General features: G+C 38.4%; 1 protein-coding gene across 1 annotated transcript in view; it reads left to right on the top strand.

Annotated features, from left to right (window-relative positions):
- The window catches only part of SLC38A9 (solute carrier family 38 member 9), a 41,103-nt gene that overhangs the window by 5,195 nt on the left and 11,139 nt on the right, over positions 1-24,769 (top strand). The window contains exons 2-12 of the mRNA XM_072359595.1: positions 616-762; positions 7,643-7,775; positions 8,356-8,477; positions 8,615-8,678; positions 8,793-8,886; positions 9,678-9,848; positions 11,774-11,833; positions 13,759-13,956; positions 15,893-16,000; positions 18,559-18,665; positions 24,651-24,764. Coding sequence (XP_072215696.1) covers positions 659-762; positions 7,643-7,775; positions 8,356-8,477; positions 8,615-8,678; positions 8,793-8,886; positions 9,678-9,848; positions 11,774-11,833; positions 13,759-13,956; positions 15,893-16,000; positions 18,559-18,665; positions 24,651-24,764 — 1,275 coding nt within the window. The 5' untranslated portion in view covers positions 616-658. The remainder of the gene's footprint in view (positions 1-615; positions 763-7,642; positions 7,776-8,355; positions 8,478-8,614; positions 8,679-8,792; positions 8,887-9,677; positions 9,849-11,773; positions 11,834-13,758; positions 13,957-15,892; positions 16,001-18,558; positions 18,666-24,650; positions 24,765-24,769) is intronic.

The following is a 24,769-nucleotide window of genomic DNA, read 5'->3' as shown; positions in this document are numbered from 1 at the left end:
AGAAAACTGCATATGTATTTGCTGTAAAGTTTGAAGTAATTTTTCAAACAGTATTCTCTAATTAAATTTGGATAAATTATTCTCAGCTGTTCTGTTGCTAATTGCAAACACAGCTCTTCTAAAAATCACAGCAATCTTCAGGTTGGGCATTGAGGACTAGAAAGGAGTCTCATGCTGTGAAAACCATTGGATAAGACCTACACGTAAAAATACTTAGCATTGCTTTCTACATGGTGGGCTTGTTTTTGGCTATGGTAGCTCAAAATAAATAAATAAATAAATCATTGCAAACTTTTTCAGTCCCAGTATGAGAACAACATTCATCATTCATCGTAGTGCTTTAATTTATATTGGCTGTTGTTGTAGTACAAGAGTCAGAGCACAATGGTTTATTGAACACTTTACTTAAATGTGCGGGATGTTTTGAAATTATGTCTGCTGTACTTGACCAGTGATGTTTGCACAGCGAAATGACAGTTCCCAGCAGCAAATTGAAGGGTTTTTTTGTTTTCACCTCAGGAGCTTCTAAAGTTGTGGAACTCTGCCAGTCTTAAATTCATAGCAGATATATAGCTTACTTAATTGCATTTGTCTTGTTTTCTTTCTTTTGCTCAGAATAACGGTCAGAGTCTAGAAGAAATAAGTGTATTCATCAGATATGGAGGAGGATATCAAGCCTCTCTTGATTCCTGTAGGAGGCGATGAGAGTAATTATGGAATTATGAATATACAGTTTAATCCAGAAGATCTTAGATGCAAAAGGTAAGAAGAATGCTGAGCATGGAGAATGATTCTGTAGTCGCTTGCTGTCTAATCTTTGCCTCCAGCAAAAGAATTCTATGAAGACATAAAGTAGAATTTGGAAACTAGGGTCTAAGCTCAGACAGTTCCTATTTTGTCTCTATATTATGATTTCTCTAAGCACCAGGTTAAGAAATGCACTTATTATTTTGTGTATAAGAATTTTCTACTGGCATCATTTAAAAAAGTGTTGTCCAATTAGAATTCAGCTTGTGAGCTAAAAAAGATGTTCTTCGAACACTGACTGATTAGTGCATATACTGAATAGCGATGATTTTTATTGAACACAACAAAGTGAAATGTTGGGTTTATGCAAGAAAGTTCACCAGATGCAGTAGGTAAATGGCTGTTCACATGTGCAAATGGCTGTGCGTGCATTCTGAAGGTGATGTGGGGAATAATATGTTATTAGCTCATATTGAGGAATTATTTTGTCTGTAGTGGTTTTTGGATTGTTTTTTTTCTAGACAGAGCAGATAAGAAAAAGAGCAGTTTTATTTTTTTGCTTTGTCTGCAAAAACAATATTTATCTAGATAAGCAATAATTTTCTTGTATCTAGTGATGTTTTCATACAATTCAACAGCTCAGTTCCTCAACGGAGCTCAGAGTGGGAGGATTCCTCTGCTATTGCAGTTAAGATTTTGTGAGCTGTTGTTTGTTGTTAAATCAAAACTAAGATCAGAATAAGAACTGCCCTTCTTGTGTTAGCTGGAGTCAGCAGCTCCACTTTTTTACAAAAGGGAATAGCCCTATGCTTTAGGACAGTGGTTTTACTCCTTTGCCTCATTTTATTTACTTTTTCTGTCAAGCATCCTATATCAGTATTGCAGGCTTCCTGTAGAAACTGAAGGTGGCACTGTTGTATTCAAACTCATCTTACTTGTGGCCACTTCTGCAAGAGTTCTCGAGGTTAGTTAATTCCTGCTGTCTCAGCCTGGACCTGTAGCTTTAGAAAACCTTGAGGTTATATATATGTTAGCCAGGACTAAACAACTTCTCATCTATGTGAGGGAAAGGGAAGGAGGAGGTAGGGAAAACAAAGGTAGGAGTTAGCACAGAGGAACAATGGAAGACAGGTGTGGGCATCCACAGGACAGTGTATATAAAGATTAGAAGACAGTAGAGGTGGAAAAAGGTGTCATGCAAACTACATTTTTAGATCATCGTATTCCTGTGGAGGGGCTGAGCCCCTTTCTGACACAGAAAGACTGATGATTTTTATAGAGGTTTTGGGGAGCTCTTTGTGTTGAAGACTGTGTGTGTTGTGTTGGAGGAGTAGTGAGTTTCAAGAAGTAATGGGAGAAGTTTGCCCCTTTGTGATACATCAAAAATCCAAGATCCACTTTTCAGAAGTGAAGTTAGGTATTCATTCCTTATTGTGCTTTTTATTTTACGCACAATTTCTTAAATTTGATGATTCAACTTCATAAAATGTTATAAGGCACATGGTATTTAGTTCTCTCTCCAAAAGCAGTGAATGTTCTTAGGTTATGTTTCCACCTCCACAATATCCAGCTTTGCAGATCCATTCTCTTTGTCCTTACTGCTTCACCCTTAAGTTCTTTCTTCCATTTAGAACATCCTAGTCTTTTGTCTTCCAAGCACACAGAGGCACAAAGACAAGGGGCATCAGACCTGGGATATCAGAGAGGCCTGGAAATCACTGTGGTGACAAACAAGGTTGAACTCCCATCTTTATGTACTGGAAAGTGTAGCACAAATTTCAGGTTGGATGCTGGGGGAAGCTTCTCCAAAAGAGTGGGCATTGTAACAGGCTGCCCAGGAAAGCTGTGGAATCACCATCCCTGGAGGTGTTCAAGAAACATGTAGGTGTCTTACTTAATGGTCACAGTGCAGTGGGCAGAACTGATGGTAGATGGGCGGACTTAGATGGCCTTTGAGGTCTTTTCAACTTTAATGATGCTATGATTCTATGATCTTTAGAACAAGGAATGAGGAAGAAGCAGGCCATCAGTTTGCCTTGACATGGTCAGAGCAATACTGGGGACTTTGTAGTCTTGGAAGAGTGACTGGAAGGGCTTGCTCTTTTGATCTTTGGGGAGATGTAGCTGAAGGGAGAGAGGTTTGTCATCCAAAAAGATCAAATAGGAAAATACAATAACAGTACATGATGTGCTCTGCTTAGCTGCTCCTTTCTTAACTCATTGTTCAGAAACTGTAATGGGATGTACATGTGTGATCACTTACTACAAATTTTCAGAGTCCCTATTAAGCTTTGAGATCACTATCGAAGTGTTCTGTGTAATCTTTTAAAATTTATTTTGTCCTTTTTTGATACTGTTCTGTTCCTTTGGTTTTGGGTTTTGATTGCATTTATTTAATTACTTGGTTTTCTTTAAAGCTTGGAGGATGTGGGATTTTTGAAGGGCATGTTTTTCGTTGTTTACTTAAGAACAAAGGACAAATTGCTTTTCTTAATAGAATTGTAAATTACTTTATCTAGTATTCTCCTGGTATTTTGGGCAAAATACAGAGCTGCTTTTAACATTCTCCAAGGGAGTTCTTCACAATGACCTGAATTTCTTGCACTCTGTTAGGTTTGTTTGCCTGTTTTGTAGGGCCCTTTGAAAGCCAGGCTGTCATTATAATGGCTTGTTGATGCTTATTGTACTCAAGGGATAGCAGGTTTTTTTCTTCTTAATGCTCTTTTAAAATACTTTTTATCAGTGTATTGTTTTGCATATGAAAAACAGTGCCCCTAGTAAGGGAAGATCAAGCCTTCTGTGTTTCACCCTTCCTTCCCCCCACCCCCCAACAATTCCTTTTGAAGTTCCATAATGTTCTTTTACAATGTAGGAAAGATCAGTAGGTGGAATTAAACAGTTACAAATTAAACTGTGTCTGTAGGTGGCAGTCAGATAAGCTTTTCTCATGCAAAAGAATTTCCTTTTCATTTTAACATTTCTCTTAACTTAAAAAAAAATCAGATAATGGTAAAGGCTAACCTGCACAGCAGCTACAGTTTCTGCATTCATGCTTTTACTTCTCTAAATCCACATGAACTTTTTATTCCATTGCTTCATTTTCATTTTTCTATGTTACTAACATTTCTACTAATTCCTCAACTTACTACTCCCTAACAAGACCTCTAGAATATCTTTACCTTTAACAAAGTAGAGTGAAGGTGCTTGAAAATGTGGTGTGGCAAAGCTTGTGGTTCTTTATTTGCTAAACTAGTATGCATCCCCCAAAGGATTATTGTGGTTCTTCTTCCAACAAGTATTTTAAGATAGTTGTGTGGTCATGCACTTGTCTTTATAATTACAGTGGTAAATATGAATATGAGAAAAAGCTAAGTTGCCAAGAGAATAAAGACCTTATAGGTTACACCATAAGCATATGACTTAAAATTCAGTCTGCTTAGATGGTAGAAATCAAGTCACGGAGTTGTTTGGAGCTGGTTTCCTCAAGGTAAGTTCAGAAACATCTGCAGTGATCTTATGCAGATAGATGGAAGAAATAGCAACCTATGAATTCATTGTCAATATCTATATCTATAGTTTTTCTTACTACTTTTGCTCCTTACTTTAATTTCCATGACAGTGAAGCAGCTTCATTTCTTAGTTTCTTCTGTGCACTATACAGTGATCCTGTAATAATTTGGTGACTCAGTAAAAAGGCAAAGGAGTTTACAGGTTTAATTTCTGTACAATAATCCTTTCAAACTCCCGAAAAAGAAGCTAACAGATGTGGGGTTTGTTGAAGAAAACTGTGTAATAAGCTTCGTGTGGTTTTCTTAGAGGGGAAGAAATAAATAGTGCTATTCGTATTATTCAGTTATGAGAAGTTATTAATACCATCACATGGATCTAAAACACATTCAAATGGTATAAAGAATTACATTGTAAGGGCTACTCACTCTCTTGTGGAAAGCAGCTGTGTTTTGCTGGTGTGTTTGTCCTGCTAAAAAGAACATTGGTTTTCATGCTGGTAATTGAAATACAAGACTTAACTGTGTTTGTTGATGTGGATATAACACATTTGTGGATACTGTCATCTATTTCAGTGCATAGTAATTGTCTGTACTGTTCTGCATGAATATTCACAGTCTTTAGTCATGTAACTTCTCCTCTTCCCTCGGTTCACATTGTCCCACATCCTTTTCATATTCATTTTGCCACATGAGTGATACAGTGAGGTTGCTTATATAGATCAGGAAGTTTTCTAGGGATCTGTTGCAGCTGCAGATGCTTGCATGTTCTTGGTGCTTGGCTACTATGCTTAAGGTCCCTAAGAAAGTGTTTGCCAAAATGCAGCCCAAATTGACTCCTACTTTGGGCTTTGAAGATCTTAAAGTACTCTCTTGGCTTCTTGGACACGCCTGATTTTGCCCTACAGCCAGTCTTTGATCTGACTAGGGGCTGGGTAATGGCCTTGATCCTAAACAAGAGGGCTACCTACGCCCAAGGAGATCAAAGAGGAAGATTATATCCCAGTCTGCCTACCTAACTTGCAAATATTTTCAGGGAGACTTGTAGCAAATGTAGAACTGATGAGGGATCAGTCTGTCTTATCATGGTCACTTGCACAATACTGGAGTCCAGTACAGTGGTATTCTGAGGGGAAAAAAAACATCAATTACTGCTTTAGATCATTATCAGTCTCAACAGATGTACACCAGAAGGGAATGGCAAGGGAAGTCACCCAAGTACCGTCTGCATTAAACATGTACTCCTCCAGGCAGAAAGCAAATACAATATTTCCTTGGAGTTATTTTGTGTTATCTTGTTTGTTTGTTTGTTTCCATCACCCATATATTTGATTCTAAATCACGCTTTTCTGTTTTATAGTATAGTGGTATATTTCTTATTAAATCCAGACTATGCTCAAAATACTAGAGAAAATGAAATTTCTTTGTTTAAAGAATTTCCTACGTACTAGAAGATACATTTCTGATGTGCATCTTTTTTTTTTTTTTTCCTTAATATTCACTTGGTCATAAACTACCACTACTGCTTTCCCCATAAAATAGGATATTGTATTCATGTTTGCTGTTGTTTTGCCTTTAAGATAATCTGTGGCTTTAACTTGAGTTGCCTGGAAAATAGTCTACCACTGTATCCCAGTCTGGAATAATTTCCTTTGATGGCCATGTCAGCAGTTGTTGAACACCGTGCTGAAAGAAGTCTGTTTTAGATATGTCTGCTTTAAAGCAGAATGTAGACTCTGACTCAGTGTAACTTCTTCACACCAACAAAGGAAGATTTAGGGGATGTATTAATAACATTAACTTGACATGGGGAGAGAGTAGTCCTCATGAAGCTCTTACCTCTCCGCAGCAGCTGTCTAATTAGCAAAGCATGCTTTCAGTTATATTTAGTGTTTTAGTAATTATAAAAAAAGAGCTAATTTTAGGAGGCATTCTACTACTACGTTTCCTTGTTTCAATGCATCAAACTTTATTTTACAGCTCTTCTAATGAAATATTTTTCATAGTGGTGTATGTGAAATGGTTTAGCAAGTGTAAGCAATTTTTTCTGCAGTAAAGGAAGATATAAGAAGTAACAATGTCTTTAGACATAGGAAAGAATGATTAACCGGTAAAGAAGTGAGGTCGTTTTCTCTGATTGTTCAGATATTTCTCTACTTGTTTATATTTTTCTGACAAATATTCATAACTGCTGTGCCTGTTAAGCATTCAGGAATGAGGCCATACTAAAACTTGAAGACTTAGCATATCTCTTCAAAGGTATCACAGCTGCCTTCACCACAATATTCTTTTTCTTTCCTCCAGATAAAAGGGAGGCAAATGCTTAATGACTCACATGAGATAAGAATGAAACCTTTGTTTCTGAAAGCTGTGGCAGGAGGGGTTTCCTTTCTTTGTAGGTCTGAGCCACAAAGGTGCGCTGAGAACATCATTCAAATAGACCGTGGTTGTATTACAGTAAAAATGGCATGGATTTATTGCTGATTTAATTGTTAGCCTTAAACATGTCAAAATCTCTGCTAGAGATTTGTATTGTAGCATCAGGAGCAGGAAAAACTGCAGCTGTCACTCTGCTTGCTCCATGAGTAGGTACACATAGAGAAAACTTTGGTGGGGGTGGCTGCATTCTTCTGCAGTGGCTGTGACCATACCTGCAGTATCTGTAAAGGGAGATCTGTAAGAGGGAAAGGGAGGCCACCTTCCTGCTGTGCATCTATGTTTAAGAGGGTATGTCTGAACTGTGGGGTGTCTGTTGTTGGGAATCTTGTTCTCTGTAATTAGCCTGAATTTGAAAGGAAATCTGAAGGTGATTCAGAATTGAAAGTGGACATCTGCTGTTCAGTGGCAAAGTCTAGTCCTGGTTTCTTTGTCTTAAAAGTATCACATTGACTTATTTGGGCTTGGTTCCATCTGCATTAAACACAATTTTATGCAGTGTTTTTGGCTAGATTATTAGTTCCCAGCCATTTTTTTAGCTGGTTCTCATTACCTGTGCTCATTACTCTTTTTCTCTGCCTTCTTTCTGTTTCTGCCTTACTCACACCTTCTGTTTCTAGCTCTATTCCTCATTGCTAGTTCTGGCAACACATGTTATAAATGCTAATATGCTTGACCAAACTTATTAACGTTATATTTCTGATGTGATTCATTGCTGAGAGCTAATAGATAGGATATTAGGTCTGAATGTTGATGTTAAGTTGCTGTGCAGAATCTGAGCAACATGGGTTATATGAAGATTTGATGGTTTCACTCACAGCATTTGTTTTTTGTCAGTGAATGACAGATGTGGCCTGAGTGATCCTAAGCTGTTCTCTGAATTATGTTACCTCTTGTGGTACAGGATTGCTAAAAGTTTTCCTTTCTTTTCATTTTTCATCCCCCTCCTTTAGACCATTTCATGTGGAGCCTACAAACATAGTCAGCGCCAATGATGACATGCAGAGAGTCTCTGATGAAGCTTCAGCGATGAATAAGCGGATTCATTACTATAGCAGGCTCACATCTCCTTCAGACAAGGCATTGGTGAGACAAAGACAGGGCCAGATGAACTAAGTGTTGGGTCTTCCACAACCTAGGTATATAAAATAAGTACAAACAATGGTAGGGGGGAAGTTAATCTGTAGTTTAGCTTTGAAGTAGATATCTCATAGCTGGGCACCTTAACAAAGTTTGATGTTAACACAAGTCAAGATCAAATTCTTCTGTCTTTACCATCTAAGAAAAAATACAGTTTTAATTTTGGAAGAGTGGTCCAGGCTGCCCAAATAGGTGTTCTCCTTGTTGTCCTCTGTGAGGAGGATTTAAGCATGGATCAATTGTGGTGATTGAGCTATGTCTGTGTGATCGAGCTCTGTGTGTTGCCAGTCTTTTTGAGATGAAGATCTGTTTTTCTACTGCTTAGCTAAGAATCTGATGAACGGTTTTTAATGCCCCCATCCAAAAAATAAATAAATAAATAAATAAATCATGCTCCACCTTCTTTTTTTCTTTTAAAATATACTTTTCCTGGAAAGATTTTGTTTTACAGCAGTTGACTTGCTGTATTTGGGGTAATATTTATTTTGATTCTGCTAGTAATTATTCCTTTTTATTCTTTTGCTAGATTGCTCCTGATCACGTACTTCCAGCTCCTGATGAAATCTATGTATATAGTCCATTAGGAACTGCTTTTAAAGTTGACAGTTGCACAGATGGCCATGGTAAAAACTCCAGTATAGTGACAATGTATGTTAAACACCTTCTCATACAGTAGCCATAAAATGAATTATTTTTTTTTAATGTTTCATATTTCATCTGAGAAAGTAGAATGGAATAAGAGTCTTTTAAAAATCATTCACTGACTCTTTAACTTTTCTTCCTAGATTTGTGATATGGAACACAATGATGGGTACATCTATATTAAGTATCCCATGGGGAATAAAACAGGTAAAAATATGAAAAATATATGCACATGAAAACGTTTTTGGCAACATGGCTTGCTCTTCATCTTTCTGCAGTGCTGTTGATATATACAGTATTTTCTTTTTTCCCTCTAAACAGGCAGGATTTACTTCTGGAATCATCCTCATCATACTGATGGGCGTTTTGACACTTTATTGCTGTTACAGAGTTGTGAAATCACGGAAAATGATACGTAAGCTTCGTAATGCAATTATTTCCATAAAAGTGTGAAATACAGAGTTCTGATAGTTTGTTGTTTGCCTGTACTACTAAAATGTTTGTATGTAAAAATAAATTGCTTCAAATTAGAAAGGAATAAGGTTCTTGTTATCATTTAGCTGTCTGAGAGCTACAGTTCTGCTGTCTCTGAAATATGCACAACTGAAGGCGTTTATGTGCTCTGCAGTCCTTGTTGGATGCAATTTTTGCATGATTACATCACTGATGGTATATCTGCTTTGAGTGTTCTTTTATTGTTCAAAACTCATATCTCTTGTTTTTTTACACATAAACTACCACCCTACTTGTTCAAGTAAAGCCAGTTAAGTTTTACTACTCCAGCCTGTGACAGCTTATTTCCAAGTACTGCTGAAGACCAGTTCATGGTCAGGTATATTCTGCTGTAACTTCTGCAGAAAGGCTTAGCAGCAAATGCAGTGTGCATTTTTTTTGGCCCCACTTCCTTAGTGCCATCGCTTCTGGAAGTACTCGAAGTAGTAGGATTGCTGCAGTTCTTCAAGCTAAACCTCAGGTTCTTTAGTCTCCCTGTGTAGAACAAGCAATATTAACATCATAACCTGTTTGAAGAACATCACTATGAATGTTGTACTTAAAATTTAATAGCAATCTTCTTAGCCCTTAGAAACCCTATGAATTTGTGTCAGAATTCAGAAAAAATCAACTAGTCCTTTTATGAGGAATTATAATTTAACATTTTCTTTAGATTTCTGTTTGTTTATTTATTTATTTGCTTCTAATCTTCAGCTTTAACAGATACCTCAAACTGGGAATTTCCAGATGTTTGCAAGTATTATTTTGGATCTTTTGGTCAATGGTCAAGCCTCTTATTTTCTATGGTATCTCTTGTTGGAGCCATGGTTGTTTATTGGGTACTTATGTCCAACTTTCTGTTCAACACAGGAAAGTTTATATATAGTAAGTATTAATCTTTGGTTAATTTAAACAGCCATCTTGTTTAAAGATCATGAATTTGGTATATACTCAGAGAGGATTGTCCCATTTATTAATCTTGATTTTGTTACTTTCTGTGAAAAATCAAGTGAGAATAAGTAAGTGTGGTTTTATGGGCATAGTCACCTGCATGTTTTCAAAGCCAGTTTCTCAATATGTGTTTCTAGTGAATGACAAAGTACCAGCTATCTGGCTTGAAGTGATTACAGGCTTCTTGGTGTAGTTTAAAAAATGTGCTTTTGTTGTTGGGCTTAAAAAAAAAGAATTTCAGACTCAATCCTGACTTGCTTCTTTCCAGTTTATATGTTCACCCCCTCCTTGTTTGTGCTGGTGTAACTATTCAAAATGATCCAGGTTACTGAAGAAGATCTCCACATAGGAATCACAGAATCATAGAATTGCACAGGTTGGAAAAGACGTTAAACATCATTGAGTCCAATCACAACCTAACCATACTACCCTAACAGCCCTCCGCTAAATCATGTCCCTGAGCGCCGCATCCAAATGGTGTTTAAACACATCCAGGGATGGTGACTCAGCCACCTTCCTGGGAGCCTATTGCAGTGCTTAACAGCCCTTTCTGTAAAGAAGTTTTCCTGATATCCTAAACTTACCCTGGTGCAACTCGAGGCTATTTCTCCTCATCCTGTCAGCAGTGAGAAGAGACCCACCCTGCTCTTGCTGTAAGCACATATCGGGTATTGGAAGAGAACAATAAAGTCTCCCCTCAGCCTCCTCTTCCCCAAACTAAACAGCCACAGTTCCTTCAGTCTCTCCTCATAGGGCATATTCTCCAAGCCCTTCACAAGCCTCATTGCCCTTCTCTGGACCTCCTCCAGAACCTCAGTGTCATTTCTGTACTGAGGTGCCCAAAACTGAACACAGTACTCGAGGTGAGGCCTCACCAGTGTTGAGTACAGGGGCAAGATTACTTCCTAATCCTGCTCGCCACACCATTCCTGATACAAGCCAGGATGCCACTGGCTTTCTGGGCCACCTGGGCATACTGCTGGCTCATACACAGGTGACTGCCCATCAGTACACAAAGATCACCCTCTGTTAGGCAAGGTCCCTTTCTGTCAGGCAAAAAAAACAAAACAAAACAAAAAGTTTAATTCTAGATTTCAGCAATGAAAGAATCGCGATGAGGCGATTAATTTTAATTGCATCTTCTCTTGGTTTTGTACACTGAAGTGATATCAGTAAGTATGAGACTCAGTAGTGATTCAGGGCATCATAAATAAAAATTTAGTAGTATAAAATACATAGTTTTCTTCCCACAAGATTTTTTGCTTTCTTTATGAGAAACAAGCTGCTCTTAATTGCTTTAAAAATCGGAAGCCTTCTACCCTATTTGATTTTCTGTGTGCATGATACGTCCACATGCAGCAGAAGCAAATTTTAATCAGAGAGATACTAATAAAATTTCCAAGCTGATGAGTATTTTCTGCATGTGTATGTATATGTGTAAATATAAGGAGATTGCTATCCAGTACTCTCCTACTGATCAAGTTTAAGAGACCTGAAAATGTCTTTACTTGCAGCAAAGTAGCACAGGAGTACAGTTGAAATAACATATTATGAGAGATGACACTGAGACTTAAACGTTTTTCCAGTCATGACCTTATGTAAAGAACAAAATGGAAAAAAAACAAGGAAAACAAAGGGTATGCCTGGATACTTCATAGATGGAGGGGACTGCTGTGAACAAAGTGGTGCAGTGGTCCTTGGAATACCCATCTGAGGTTGGTGGGGAGTGCTAATTGCATATTGCAGCTCTGATGTTATTTTTTCAAAATGTTTCTTTAACATTTTTGTTAAGCAAGCAGATAAAAGCCTAATAGAAGGATCAGAACATTGTTAATACAATTTTATTTTTTTCTTTTCAGACTTTGCTCATGATATCAATGTAACAGATATTGTTCCAGGAACAAATGGAAGTAACAAAGGTAAGAAGCACTTACTAGTTTGGAAAGAAGGGAATTTCAAGGCAGTTTTCATGCATAGATTTTAACCCGTTTTGGTTATAAAATGTATAAAATAAGTTCTAACTATGTTTCTAGAAAGCTAATATTTTCTGTCTGGTGTTTCTTCTTCTACAGTTAACCACACTTGGAAAGATTAATAATTTAAAATGAAACAGTGGGGGAGGAGCAGAGCAAGCCTTAAGAAACAAATTATAAGTTAGTGTATACCCATCTAGGTACTCCTAAAAGCCACGAATGTTGAGTCACTTAACAGTTGTGTGATGAGGAGTTTCCTTAAGGAAATTTAACTTTTGCACCCTGAAGCTGAGGCACAGGAAGTGTGTTTTCTGTTGGAAATTCTTGGCTTGGGCATCCTTGCTCCTCAATAACTCTGCAGGATTTATTTAATGCTGTATTTATGTAATGCTTTATTTAATATTGTAGCTCTATTCTATGAAACAGAAAGTTTTCTTTATTCTAAGCTCTTATGGGGGTGGGGAAATACTTCAGAACCAGCCATGCAGCTGTGTCACACCAGCTGTAGTAGTGTTTCTGGAGAGCAGCTATTTGGAGTCAGGCAAGGGAATTAAGAAATGAATCTGAAAACCAGTCGATTTGCATTTGAGCTAGCTCTTAACTCTGTTTCTCCGTAAGTCCTTATCAGCAAGGATTTAGAATCTGCTGCTGTGTTTTTTCTCTTATGGTCTCTCCTGCCTCTCCTGTTTCATCCCATTTTCTGGCAGCAGCAGATGTAACTTACAGACAAAGTTAGAAAAACATATTCCACTATTCCACAGCATCCTCCACTTACTGGAAGATTCAGTGCAGGGTCTGCACAGAACTAAGGGCTGCTGGATAGTCAGATGTCTCTTGGCAGGGTATTTGATGATAGCAAGGAGATCACAAAAAACAAAAGCACTTTTCAAGACCTGTGAAACAATCCTCTTTTAAGTAATGAAATGAAAGTAAGAATACTGCAAGTAACCTAATGTTCTCAAAAAACTTGATAGAACACTTCATACACTTTTGCCTTTGTAACAAAATATTCATGAAGGCAGTGTAGGAGACGGGCTATAAAGTACTGTGGGATGCCAAGGTTGGAAAGGTGAAATCATGAGAACTGTAAGGTTCATATTTCAATGTGTAACTTTGTAGGCATGCATTAGAAAGAAATATTAACCAGAAGCAAATAGGTATATTTTCACCACAGGATCTTTTATGCTTGGTTGGTTTTGTTCCAGTCACTTGTTGAGGTGCTGTTCAGGTGATACCATGTAACAGGAATTTGACATTCTCTTTTCACATAATTATGGGTATATTTCTTATATTGCTTCTGTTGTCTGTAAGTGACATACTTGCAACCTGACGTTGCACCAACATGAGAGTATGTTTGCTTTGGTTTGAGAGTTTTGGACCTGTCACTGATCATCATAGCTTTCTTGTCAAGCTGTTTGTGTGTTCCCAGGCAATGTGCATTAATGCGGGTTCTTTTGTAGACAGATGTGTTTGCATTTGTTAATATGACATTAAGGGTGCAAGACAGATCACAATGCTAAGGATGAAGTCAAATGTAGAGGTGTGCTGTTCTGGCTGACTTCAGGCAGATGTGTGTAGGCACAGGATATGGCTGCAGGTAGGTAACCCTGGATACTCGATGCCAAAACTCAAGCTGCAAACACAAGAGTGTCTCTGTTGTGCTCAGCATATAGTGCAAAGTACATAGCAGGGAAACTGGAGCACTGAAGTGCTGATAACAAACAGAAAGTAAGACCTGAGTTGCTGAACATTGCTTTTGGTTCTTCTCCCTAGATGTAAGGCACGCTCCAGAAATTGTGGGATCTTAGCAATGAAAATTATGTGCAAGTGAAATTCTTTTCATCTGGGTATATTTTTATTTCCCTTTCCAGTCATTTGTCCAAGTGCTGCTAGTGGTCACCCACCACAGAACCAGAGTGTGATGTTCTCTTCTGGCAACAGTACAGGTTTTCAGCTCTTCGAGGAGTGGTGGAGCAAGTCACAAACAGTACCATTTTACTTGATTGCTGTTCTTCTACCCCTCCTAAATCTGAAGTCTCCATCCTTCTTTGCGAAATTTAATGTCCTGGGTAGGTAACAAGTACTACTAAAGCACTGATTTATTTTGGTTGAAGGATATAGAAAACATTGACAGCTACTCCAGTGAGTAGTTTGGCAGCAGCGTCATACCTTGGGCATTTCATAAGTTAGATTGTTAATCACCTGCAGACTTTCCACTCTGTTTTGCTTGAGCCTTGTGGTTAGTAGGAAATAATTTATTATTTTTTCCCTTTGCTCCTTTGATAATCCTGTATAAGTTCTGTTGTATTTGCAACAGATTTTCCCAAACTGTGGTACACACTGCAGTGCAGTGTTTGATATGTACTACTTTGGCCCAACCCTTATCTGGTATTTCAACAGGCAGTTATTTCCAAAGAGTGATTACTACAGATCTGAAGTAATTTGACACTAATCAATGTATTAATTCACAGCAACATCAGTCAGTCACTCCTTGTAACCTGCTGCCATGCTTTGCTTCAGCTCAGCTTCTGGCCTGTTCTGTACTACAAAGACAAAAACTGTGACTTCTCCTTGCTTTTGTGCATTGAGATAGGAGAACAAAGCAGTTGGGAATGGTAGATAAAGTGCATTAGTGATAGTGTGGGCAGTTACTTTTTGTGATGCTGGAAGGCATTGCATTGGAGCCCATGCTGAAGAGAAGGGGGAAAAACAAGTGGAAAACACAGAACTATGTGAAAAAATGGAACTGTATTGTAAAGAACATAACAGGCAGGGAACTGAGGACCTTATTTAGCCAGTGTGACAGTGAATTAGAGCTTGTAACTCCTATTGCTGGATCTAATAAATGGAGATACAATATAGAAATTTGAGTAGGTGATAGGTCTTCTTTCTAAAAAGCAGGATGTTTATGTAGAATATCAAGTTGAGGGTTAAGCATGAATTTTCTCATAACTCCAATTGATTATTATTTAATGCAGGTGTTCAAAGGTGCTTTAGCTTCTGTGAATCTTGTAAGTTTTTCAGGCAAGAATTGGAAAAGCTATTTTTCATATGCTAAAATGAATCTTGGTAGAAAACTCTTGCTTATCTTCATGCTTATGGAAGCCTGAATTGTGAGGAAACTACAGAGTGTTAACTGTTAAGTAGATCCTAAAGAGCAGAACCTTTTATCTTCTTAGTCTTTGACTGTATTTTTGGAATTTATCCTGTAGCCTTGGCAATAATACAGTATTATTGACCTGGAGATTGCATCAAAATAGCCTTAATTACTGGTGCAAGGTTTCCTTAAATTTTTGAGTAGCTATTATTCTTCTTCCCCTCCCTTTTAAGTGACAGAAGCCAAGTTCATACTCTATCTCACAGGCAGACACAGCAAGGCATTTGTATGATCTTTAATCTTATTCAAAATCCTTTAGAGTGCAGATTTTTGCTGAATGACTCTGGACCAATGAGATGGAGTTCAAATCCTGCTTTATGGCCAAAGGTTATTCTCCAAGGTTATGATTATGACAATTTTTAAAGCAGTAGTTATCAAACATTGTTATCAAACTATTATCTCCCAGTTTAAAGTTGACATCTGTAGTAAGCATTAATTCATCTCTCACTGGGCTATTTAGTCAAGGACTGAATGAATGGACATGGAGATAGCTGTGCTGTCTGTGGCCAGAGCTATGTCTCACGTCAGATTAGAATCCTGATAGTTGAATCTAGGATCCATTCGTTATCATCTGGAGCTCTCCCTACCTAGCCAGCATGAGGGATTGCTGGTTCACTGTGACTAGTGCAGCATGTGGAGAATGTTAAAAGTGCTTAATGTGGGGCATTCATTGCAAGTGCATTGCTCTTTCTGTCTGACATATTAAAAGAAAATAAAAATAAAAATGTATTTTTAAGAATGAATATCACCTGAAAGTTTGAGCTACTGGTAACTGGTTGGATGGAGCAAGGAAAAGCAAAGGAAAAATATTTTCTATCACCTCTTGCTATTTGTTTGGTCTTTTCTAGGTACAGTTTCAGTTATCTACTTAGTTCTTTTGGTTACTGTAAAGGCTGCTCACCTGGGAATCCACTTAGAATTCAACTGGTTTACAGAGAATGAATTTTTTGTACCAGGTAAGATAGTTAACAATGTAATGAAACATATATGAAGGGCTTAAGACTTTAAAACAATTTATAAATGCCTGTCTTGTTCACCTCTTAACATCTTTGTGAGGTAAGCAGAGTAAGGAAATGATGTCTGAAATTGCATCTAGAGGTTCAGGAGTCTTCACTTTCCAAGAGCTGTTAACTTTAACTAGTATCTTTTTTTCATTTCTTGAATATTGTTTTGCTTTCCCCTACTCTCACAGTGACATTATAAATCACTCTGTGAAATGTTTGCATGAACAGTCCTACTGAATGAAGAGATAGTCTATAGAGATCAATTTCTTGGTTTAGGAGACTTCAAAAGAGAGATGAGGGCCAGGTCTTAAGCTCCTTTTTCCCATTCTTTACAGGAGTTATGTCTTCTAATATTATCATAGAATCATAGGATGATTGGAGTTGGGAGGGCCTTTAAAGACCATCCAGTTCCAACTCCGCTGTCACAGGCAGTGTTGCCACCCACTAAATCAGAATGCTCTATATTGAATTGAATCAGTCCCTCTGATACATAGCATTACCTTTGTATGAACTGGTGTACCCAGCAAGTTACTGTGGTGATGGGGAAAACAATGGTGAGAGAAATTCTGAATCTGATTGTGCAGTTTTTACTATGAACATTAAAGTACTGGATGGAAAATAAGCCCAAAACTTGCACTCTGAATCTATTGGTAGCATGTCATGCTTGTTAGGTACTGAAAATACAGTGAATTCAGCCTTATGGAAAGTATATTATGTCAACCTTGTTGTGCCCTTTGTTAATTTCTTGAAGTGTTTTTAACTTGCTCACCTCATAGCAGTTTAGAGAAAGCTGATCTAGATATTTTTGCATAGAGCTCTGCAAGGTCTGTTTTTGAGCATCTGATGAGTGTTTTGCTATATTGCTGGATGGTTTCCAGAAGCTGAGCTAACTCTGGGATCTCCAATTCCTGAATCTCTTTCAAGTATATACATATCCTTTTGTAATATCAACAAAGATGGTGCTTTAATCATGTCACGGCATTGATAAATTCTTAGATCATTAGCAGCACTTCAAGAAAAATATTGTGGACGTAATCACAGAATTGCAAGGGTTGAAAGGGAACTCTAGAAATCGAGTCCAGCCCCTCTGCTAAAGCTGATTTCCCACAGTGGGTCACACAGGTAGACATCCAGATGAAGCTTGTATATCTCCAAAGAAGGGCAACGAGGCTTGTGAAGCAGTGGGAAAAATCAGCCCTGTGAGGAGAGGCTGAGGGAGCTGGGGCTGTTCAGTCTGGAGAAAAGGAGGCTGAGGGGAGACGTTATCGCTCTCTTCCAGTATCTGAAGGGTGCTTACAGTGAGAGTGGGGCAGGTCTCACTGGTGACAGGTAACAGGATGAGGGGAAATGGCCTCAAGTTGTGCCAAGGTAAGTTTAGACTGGAGGTTAGGAAACACTTCTTTACAGAAAGGGTATTCAAGCACTGGAATAGGCTCCCCAGGGAGGTGGTTGAGTCACCGTCCCTGGATGTGTTTAAGAGCTGTTTGGATGCGGTACTCAGAGATATGATTTAGCAGAGGGTTTTTAGAGTTAGGGTACTACGGTTAGGCTGCAGTTGAACTTGATGATCTTTAAGGTCTTTTCGAACCTGAGTAATTCTATGATTCTATGAAGAAGACTCCACAACCTCCCTGGGCAACCTGTTCCAGTGTTCCATCACCCTCACTGTAAAGAACTTCTTCCACCTCCTTTTGTGGAATATTCTATGTTCTAGTTTTCTACTGTCTAGAACCCCTTGTCTTTTCACTATACAACATGAGAAGAGTCTGACCTTGTTCAGTTACTTCCTACACTTTAGGTATTTATAAGCATTAATCAGATCCTCTCTCAGCTTTTTCTTCTCTAGGCTGAACAGACCTTTCAGATATTCAGCATAACATAGTCCTTCCAGTACTCAAAGAAACAGTACATTTCCTTGGAGGCTAAAGAGTAAAAAAAAGTCACCATAGATGCTACAAAGGGTTAGAGAAGGGGCCCATACCCTGATTTTGAAGTAGCATGTCTTTAACATCTGCATATGGCAGTTTTCTTATGGAAGCATAACCAGTTTGCTAATCTCTATCATTTTCAAAACTGAGGTAACTCACAGAACATAACAGTGGCTTTCCTCTCATTTCCATTTCTGGGGACCAGAACATTTACAGCTGCTGTGGAACCAGTTCCTGCTTCAAAAATGCTCTGCAGTCACACTGTTAAGAAGCAGGAAGGCTTGTATGTTTAAGTCCTAGATTAACCTGGTAGACTTTAGTGGCTGGGGTCATGCAAGAAACTTTCCTGGAGGCTGTGGAAACTTTCCTGCAGGCTGTGTAATGTAGTAACTGCCATCTTCATGCATTTTGTACTTCCTAATTAAATATTTGTGCTGGCTATGGTCAAGGACAGATTGTCCCTTTTCAACATGATCATTCTTGCTTTTGTCAGTAGACCCTACAAAACTATATGTCATCTGCATATTGACATTGCTTGTTTCATAGAAGCAAGTTACTAACACTTTTTCTTCCCTCCCTTAGAATTTAGAGTTCTGTTCCCTCAGCTCACAGGGGTTCTAACACTTGCCTTCTTCATCCACAATTGTGTCATCACTCTTCTTCAAAATAACAAGAATCAAGAAAACAACGTAAGTAATTCCACAAGGCTTTGCTGATTTGTAACTAGATTACCATGCAGCTATTGAATTTTCCAGTCTGTTTCTCTTGAAATTGATGTAGAGACTGTAATAGCTTCAGAATAAGTAAATTGGTTTTGTGATCTGATAAGAAACCAGTTATACATCCATGAGTAACAGATGAACAACAAATTTATTCAGATGAAAGTCTTGAGGAATATCCCAGGATATGTGTATATATATATATATATTGTGTGCCCCAGTGGCACAGCGGTAGAATTGCCGCTTGCAACACTGGAGGCCCAGGTTCAAATCCCCCCTGTGGCGCAGGGGGTAGAAGTGCCGCTCTGCTACACAGAGGGCTCGAATCCCGGGAGTTGGACTCGATGATCTCTAAGGTCCCTTCCAACTCGCACGATACTATGATACTATGATTATATGTGGTCAGGCAGGCGTTAAGTAGCCAGATTATATGGAAGAGGCAGAAAAACTGACAAGGATGCTGTAGAAAAAGTAATGGATTTTACAATAAAGAAGAGGAGAATCTCAAGCACAGAACTGATTCTAGTGGAGGCCTGAACAATAATGTTGGGTTCTGGATAATATATTTTCTGAGAGTTGCTTCAGTGGCTTTTGTGTTAAGGTCTGTAGAGAAACCTGACCCTGATTAGCAAATCCTCAAAGCTGGGAGCTTCTGTGATACCTAGTCTTTGGGCTGGTCTTTTAACCATTGCTATGTACTGCTCATCCACATGAAACTGTGTTCTTTCTTCATGTCTTCTGATCTTAAAACTTGAGTAAACATGGTACAGTGTTAAAAGCTTCAGATACATTTATTTGATTTCTTTTTCTCGCTTGTGTTCTGGAATTCCTGTCTAGTTTCACTAAAAACTTGTCTGGAAAGTTAACTACAATAACATAAAAATATTTTTAATTATTAGATGTGTCGAATGCGTCTAATTTGATTACGCAGGTAAAGTGCAGGTTATGTACCACTGCATTGAGATGAGATGACGTTTTGCTTTGATAGATCTCCATAGTTAGATTTTTTTTGTCCCTGTGAGCCAAGGTACTGATACCCCTATGAAAAGGAGTCCTGAATCCTGAAGGCTTTTTTGTATTTTAAAGGCATTTCTGAAAAATTTAACAACTAAAGAGTAGGTTAGCAATGCTCTGGATAAAGAAAATAGGTAAATATTTCTCAATGAGTTGTTAGAAAATCTTACAGTACACAAGAGGGCAATGTTACGTTTTTCTTAGCTGTGGATTTCACATTCTAAAGGCACTGTCATTTCTGCCGTCAGCTTTGTAGGCAGAGAAGGTCTGCTGCCTCCTTGCTGCTTTAAGACTTTCCCTGTGGCTTTACCTTTCGCATTTATATTGGAGGAAGCAGTCAGAGCTGTGAAAAACAGACCCTGAAATATTCTGCAGCTTGCTCCTTCTGTGTTAAGGAGGAAGAAACTGCTGTCTGCTTTTGAACAGTTTTTATGAACACCCTGCCTAGAATATAAGTTGTATTTTGATGTCAGCATGCATCTCAGCAATAATCAGTCCTCAACAATAGTCTTGCACTGCAGAAGTGTGTTTAAACTGATCAGAAAGAGCACATTTTCTTATAGCATGAAAGGTTTATAATAGGAAGCCAAATCTGTGTGTTGTTCTTCTAGGAGTTCCGCTTAGCTAGGGAATTTTTTTGCTTGCTTCTTTCTGTTTGTAACCCTATAAAAGCTTTTCATCTTAGTCTGCAAAGTGCTTTGCAAATATTAATGAAGTGTTGATGTTGCTATAGAACTGTTTTGTAGTTATTTCCCTTCTGTGCTGGAATAAGTTGAAAGTTTATGTGTGTATATGGATCTCAACCTCTGTGATTGGTCACAGATAGAGGGTAACTTCCTCCTGTGTATTCGTATCAAGATGCATTCTTATGTCAGTATCTCACAGGAATCAAATGGAGACTGCTGCTTAATGAATGGATCCAAGCTATTTACATGTCACATCATGGGTGTTCTGTGAAAAGGCACAGTACTTGACAAGCTGCAGAAGTACAACTTGCTGAAACTAGCAGTCATATGAACTACTTTGGAGAGGTTGAAAAAGAGTAAGAAAAACAATAGCATGCCTTTTATGGAGTCAGAAATCCAAAACAATAGTAGTTTCCATTCCAGTCAAAGGCACATTTCACTACCCAAAGTTTAAAACACACATAGGAGGAGGATTCCTCCAGCTGCTGTTCCCATACAGTGCTGTGAGTGTGACAGTAGCAGTGAAGTAAGTCAAGTGTCAGCAGCATGGCCTAGAGAGCCATGTGAGCATAGTTTTTCGTCTGCAGCTCTGTGTTGAGTAGTCCTGCCAGATAAATACTCCCTTCTCCTGTCTCCCACTGTTTCCCTCTTGTATCAGTATGTTTGTGCAACTGCGCAGTGAACTGGTTTGGAAACTGAGTGCACATAGAACTAACAGACCCAAGAAAGATTACTTGTTGGGTTTCTTTGCTTTTGAATCTGATTCACTTCTGTCATTTGGTTCCCTGAGCAGCTTCTCTCAGCAAACCAGATATTTGTAAAAGCCCAGCGCAGGAGCTACAGGTATGCTTAGGGGACATGTTCTGTGTGCAAGTGCTGTCTCCTAACAATTGTTTGTAGACATACCTAGGGAAAGGCTGGGAACAGGAGAGTACTTTTTGTCCAGATGTTGTCTGTAGAAGGCACAGAGCTGAGGGTTCTGTATGTTTTCTGCAGTATTGGAACACTTTATGCCTCAGGAACAGAGTGAGCTTCCACTGATAATACTCTACCATCGGTTTGTCTTTCCAGCCATGATTATGCACAGCATGATGGATCTTAGTGAAGTACTTTTGTCATCCTGTTATATGTTATCACTTGAACAGGTAAAGTCTGTTTTCAAGCTATAGATCAGAGTCTAGTTAAGGTTTTACAGAAGCAGCATCTGCCTTTTGAGAAGAGACCAATCTGAAATGCATTAGTCAAAAGCTACTGTTTCTAATATAGTAATCATTAGTACACATCAATTCAGAATTCTCTATCTTAACACTGACTGCAAACTAACTTTCAGTACAATACTGAAAAAAAAATAAGTTGTTTTCCCTAAGTCCCATGACAGGGAAAACAAGGGCTGAGAGTTGCCCGCTCTTTTCATCTTCACAGAGGAAATAACTGTGGAGCCACAGCCTTCACTGTGCTGCACCCAGCCTGTGCCTGGGTATTCATCCATGGCTTGTAACATAATGTCTTGTACTATCAGAGCTCTCCTTATGTTAGCTTCGTGTGGTCTATCAGACTTATCCTTCTTTTAGGAAGCCAATTTCTGTGTCTCTTCCGTGACTGCTGCCAGCCTTAGTCCCAGTTTTCTTTAAGTCCAGAGACACTTTTAACGCATTGTTCCATATGTCTTGACCAGAAAAAGTCCTGGTCAGCAATAACTGTAGCTGAAGTATTGCCCAATTTTCACCTCTGCAGCTGCTTGTTATTTCAGGTGTACTCAGGAAGGGCTTGGCAGGTGGCAAGGTGTCAATCCTTACGGACTGTGACCTGCCTGTTATCTGTGATACTTCCCTTCCTCTCTGATCCCCCATATATTTCTTTCTTTCAACCGTCTGTTTTACACTTCATTTTTAGATTATAAACTCTAGATGGAAGGACCACTATATTTATGTCTAGGCAGCTTCCACCTGAGTGGGAAAAGAGCTATCAAGATCTTAATATTAAATTTAAAATAGACAAATGCGATTATTGCTCTGTTATTTAAAAGTAATCCTTTTATCTCTCTCCGTGTGTCCTTTAGTTTTATCTGTAATTATGCTGTCTAAACAGTATTTATAGTCAAGGTCTTTGGAGAGTGAACTGAGGTCTCCTGAATAGTAATCAAGAGGTGTTCCTGTCACATACGCACACATCTGTACGAAGATAACCGTTTTTCTTACTCAGAAGCAGATATTTGCAGTGCAGTTGATGTGCATGAGGAAAGATAAAATTGTGTTGTTAAAAGTGCTGTTAGTGTTGTGATAGCACCTGGAGTCAAGGCTGTATTGTATCATGCACTATAAAAGTGCATTATAAAAATTATCACAGCATTTAGTTTTAGTCTATATTAAAGCAAGCACTCTTTTGGGAACTCTAGGAGCATGGACTAGTTAATATAATCACAGGTAACAGCACACCTGCTAGTGACCCTTAATCAAATGTAGTCGAAGGAATGAATTTGCATGTGTTTGTTTTCAGATTACATGGCCCCACAGCTGCAAGTGCTTGTCACAGCAAAAATAATTTGACATTTGTTCATAGAGATTGTATGTAAGCCAAATACAAATAGCAACTGATAGTTACTGTGCTACCTTTATGCGAGGGGAATACCCTTAAAATAGCAAATTTAAAGTGACTTTACAGAAATTCTGTCAGATAAGGTGCCTTTAGAAGGTCTTCAGTGCATTTTGAAAAACTGCCCAAGTGCTGTCCTCAAGAGGTGAGAGTCCATATCTGTCTGCAAAGCCACCTGGCTGAACATGTCTGGCTCCTGCAGTTAATGGAAGTTACTCTTAAATAGTTGTAAGAAACTAGGATGATTATATTCAGTATTTTAAAAATGACTTCTTACGATTGGCACTGGTGCTGTTGGAGATGTAGCTGATATCTAAAAGCCTGTACGCTTTCCTCCATAAACATGAAGAAATTCTGGGAATAATGTAAACAGAATTGTATTCCTCAGCCTCTGCTGAAGCTTGTAGCCCGTACTCAGCATCAAGCGTGAGGGCAGTAGAAGCTACAGAAGCATCTTCCAGCTGTGTATATCTGACCAGCAACAGAAAGAGGTTGCAGCTGTCAGGGGGACAAGGACTGTTAGGCATAGTGTGGGGTATGCGTTACCAATACTGTGTTATCTGATCAGGAAGATCATTGGCTTCTTCTGAACTGATGACAAAAAAAAAAAAAAAAGCATTGACCTGGCAAAATGAGCATGAGAGCTGGTTTTCTTCGGAACTTTTCCTGATACTTGTAATCTGCCATGTATGTATTTTCACTGGGCACTGCCTGCCTTTGGAAGATGCCTCAAAGGTGTAAGATACTCTTCTTTTGTCAAGGAAGTAGTGTGAAGAAACACTTGGAGAAGCATTCCCTTGCAGAGATGTGAGTGAGCTTTGCATATGCTCTGTGAACTGGCTGGTTGCCATAGAATCCTGGTCTGCAAACCATATGGCCCTAATAATTTAGTGCTGTGCCTGAGTTAATAAGATTTGCTTCTCAGTCATAAGAAAATAGGGTCATATATTGAAACATTAGTGATAATCCTCTAAGAAGCTGATTATTAGCAGCAGCTGAGCAAATGGTTTGCTGTAAGGTAATGACTGTATTGTAGCACAGTGTACACTTATACAGAATATCATTCATTAATTAGTTAAAAAAAAAAAAGTCTTCTAAAAATTATAAAGGAGTTGATAAAGACAAAAGTCAGGTACACTGCTATTAAGTCGCTGCAGTGTGCATATGAATTCTGTGATTTTAAAGTACTGGAGAAGATTTGCTGCTTGTGTTCCAGTGCTCAATTAGGGCATTTACAGGCTTTGTCTTTAACAGCCATCTCTGCACCCCAAGGCTCTAATACCAACAGGTGAATGTAAGAAAGGAGAGTTTTCAGTTTGTGTGTTTTAACAACTCATGGTTTGTGCACCCAGCAATAGCATGCTGCCTATATTGGAATATCTTTTTCTCATATACTTTGCATATCTCGATAAATGTGTAATATTTGTCAGTCTCCAGTTTGAATTATCTTGCACTTTTTGGTCTGATCCAGGATCAGATTTGAAATCTCCATTCAAGTAATAGTAAGTGATAGTAAAAATAGTTAAAAATGTAAAATAATAATAGAAACATAAATTATAAAAGCAGCAGCAGCAAATGCAATAGAAATCTTCTACTGAGCTTTTTTCTTTTGCCTGTTTCATTGTGTCAGTGCTGGCCAAAATAAGGTTTTATTTTTCTTTAGGTGAGAGACCTCTCCATTGCTTACTTCCTGGTGGGATTAACATATCTGTACGTTGGAGTGATAATTTTTGCATCTTTTCCTTCTCCGCCACTATCCAAAGAGTGTATTGAACAGGTAAG

Source organism: Excalfactoria chinensis, chromosome Z, assembly GCF_039878825.1.
Source record: "Excalfactoria chinensis isolate bCotChi1 chromosome Z, bCotChi1.hap2, whole genome shotgun sequence".
Taxonomy (NCBI): Eukaryota; Metazoa; Chordata; class Aves; order Galliformes; family Phasianidae; genus Excalfactoria; species Excalfactoria chinensis.
Note: the sequence above shows the minus strand (reverse complement) of the source record. Positions and strands in the feature narration are given on the sequence as shown.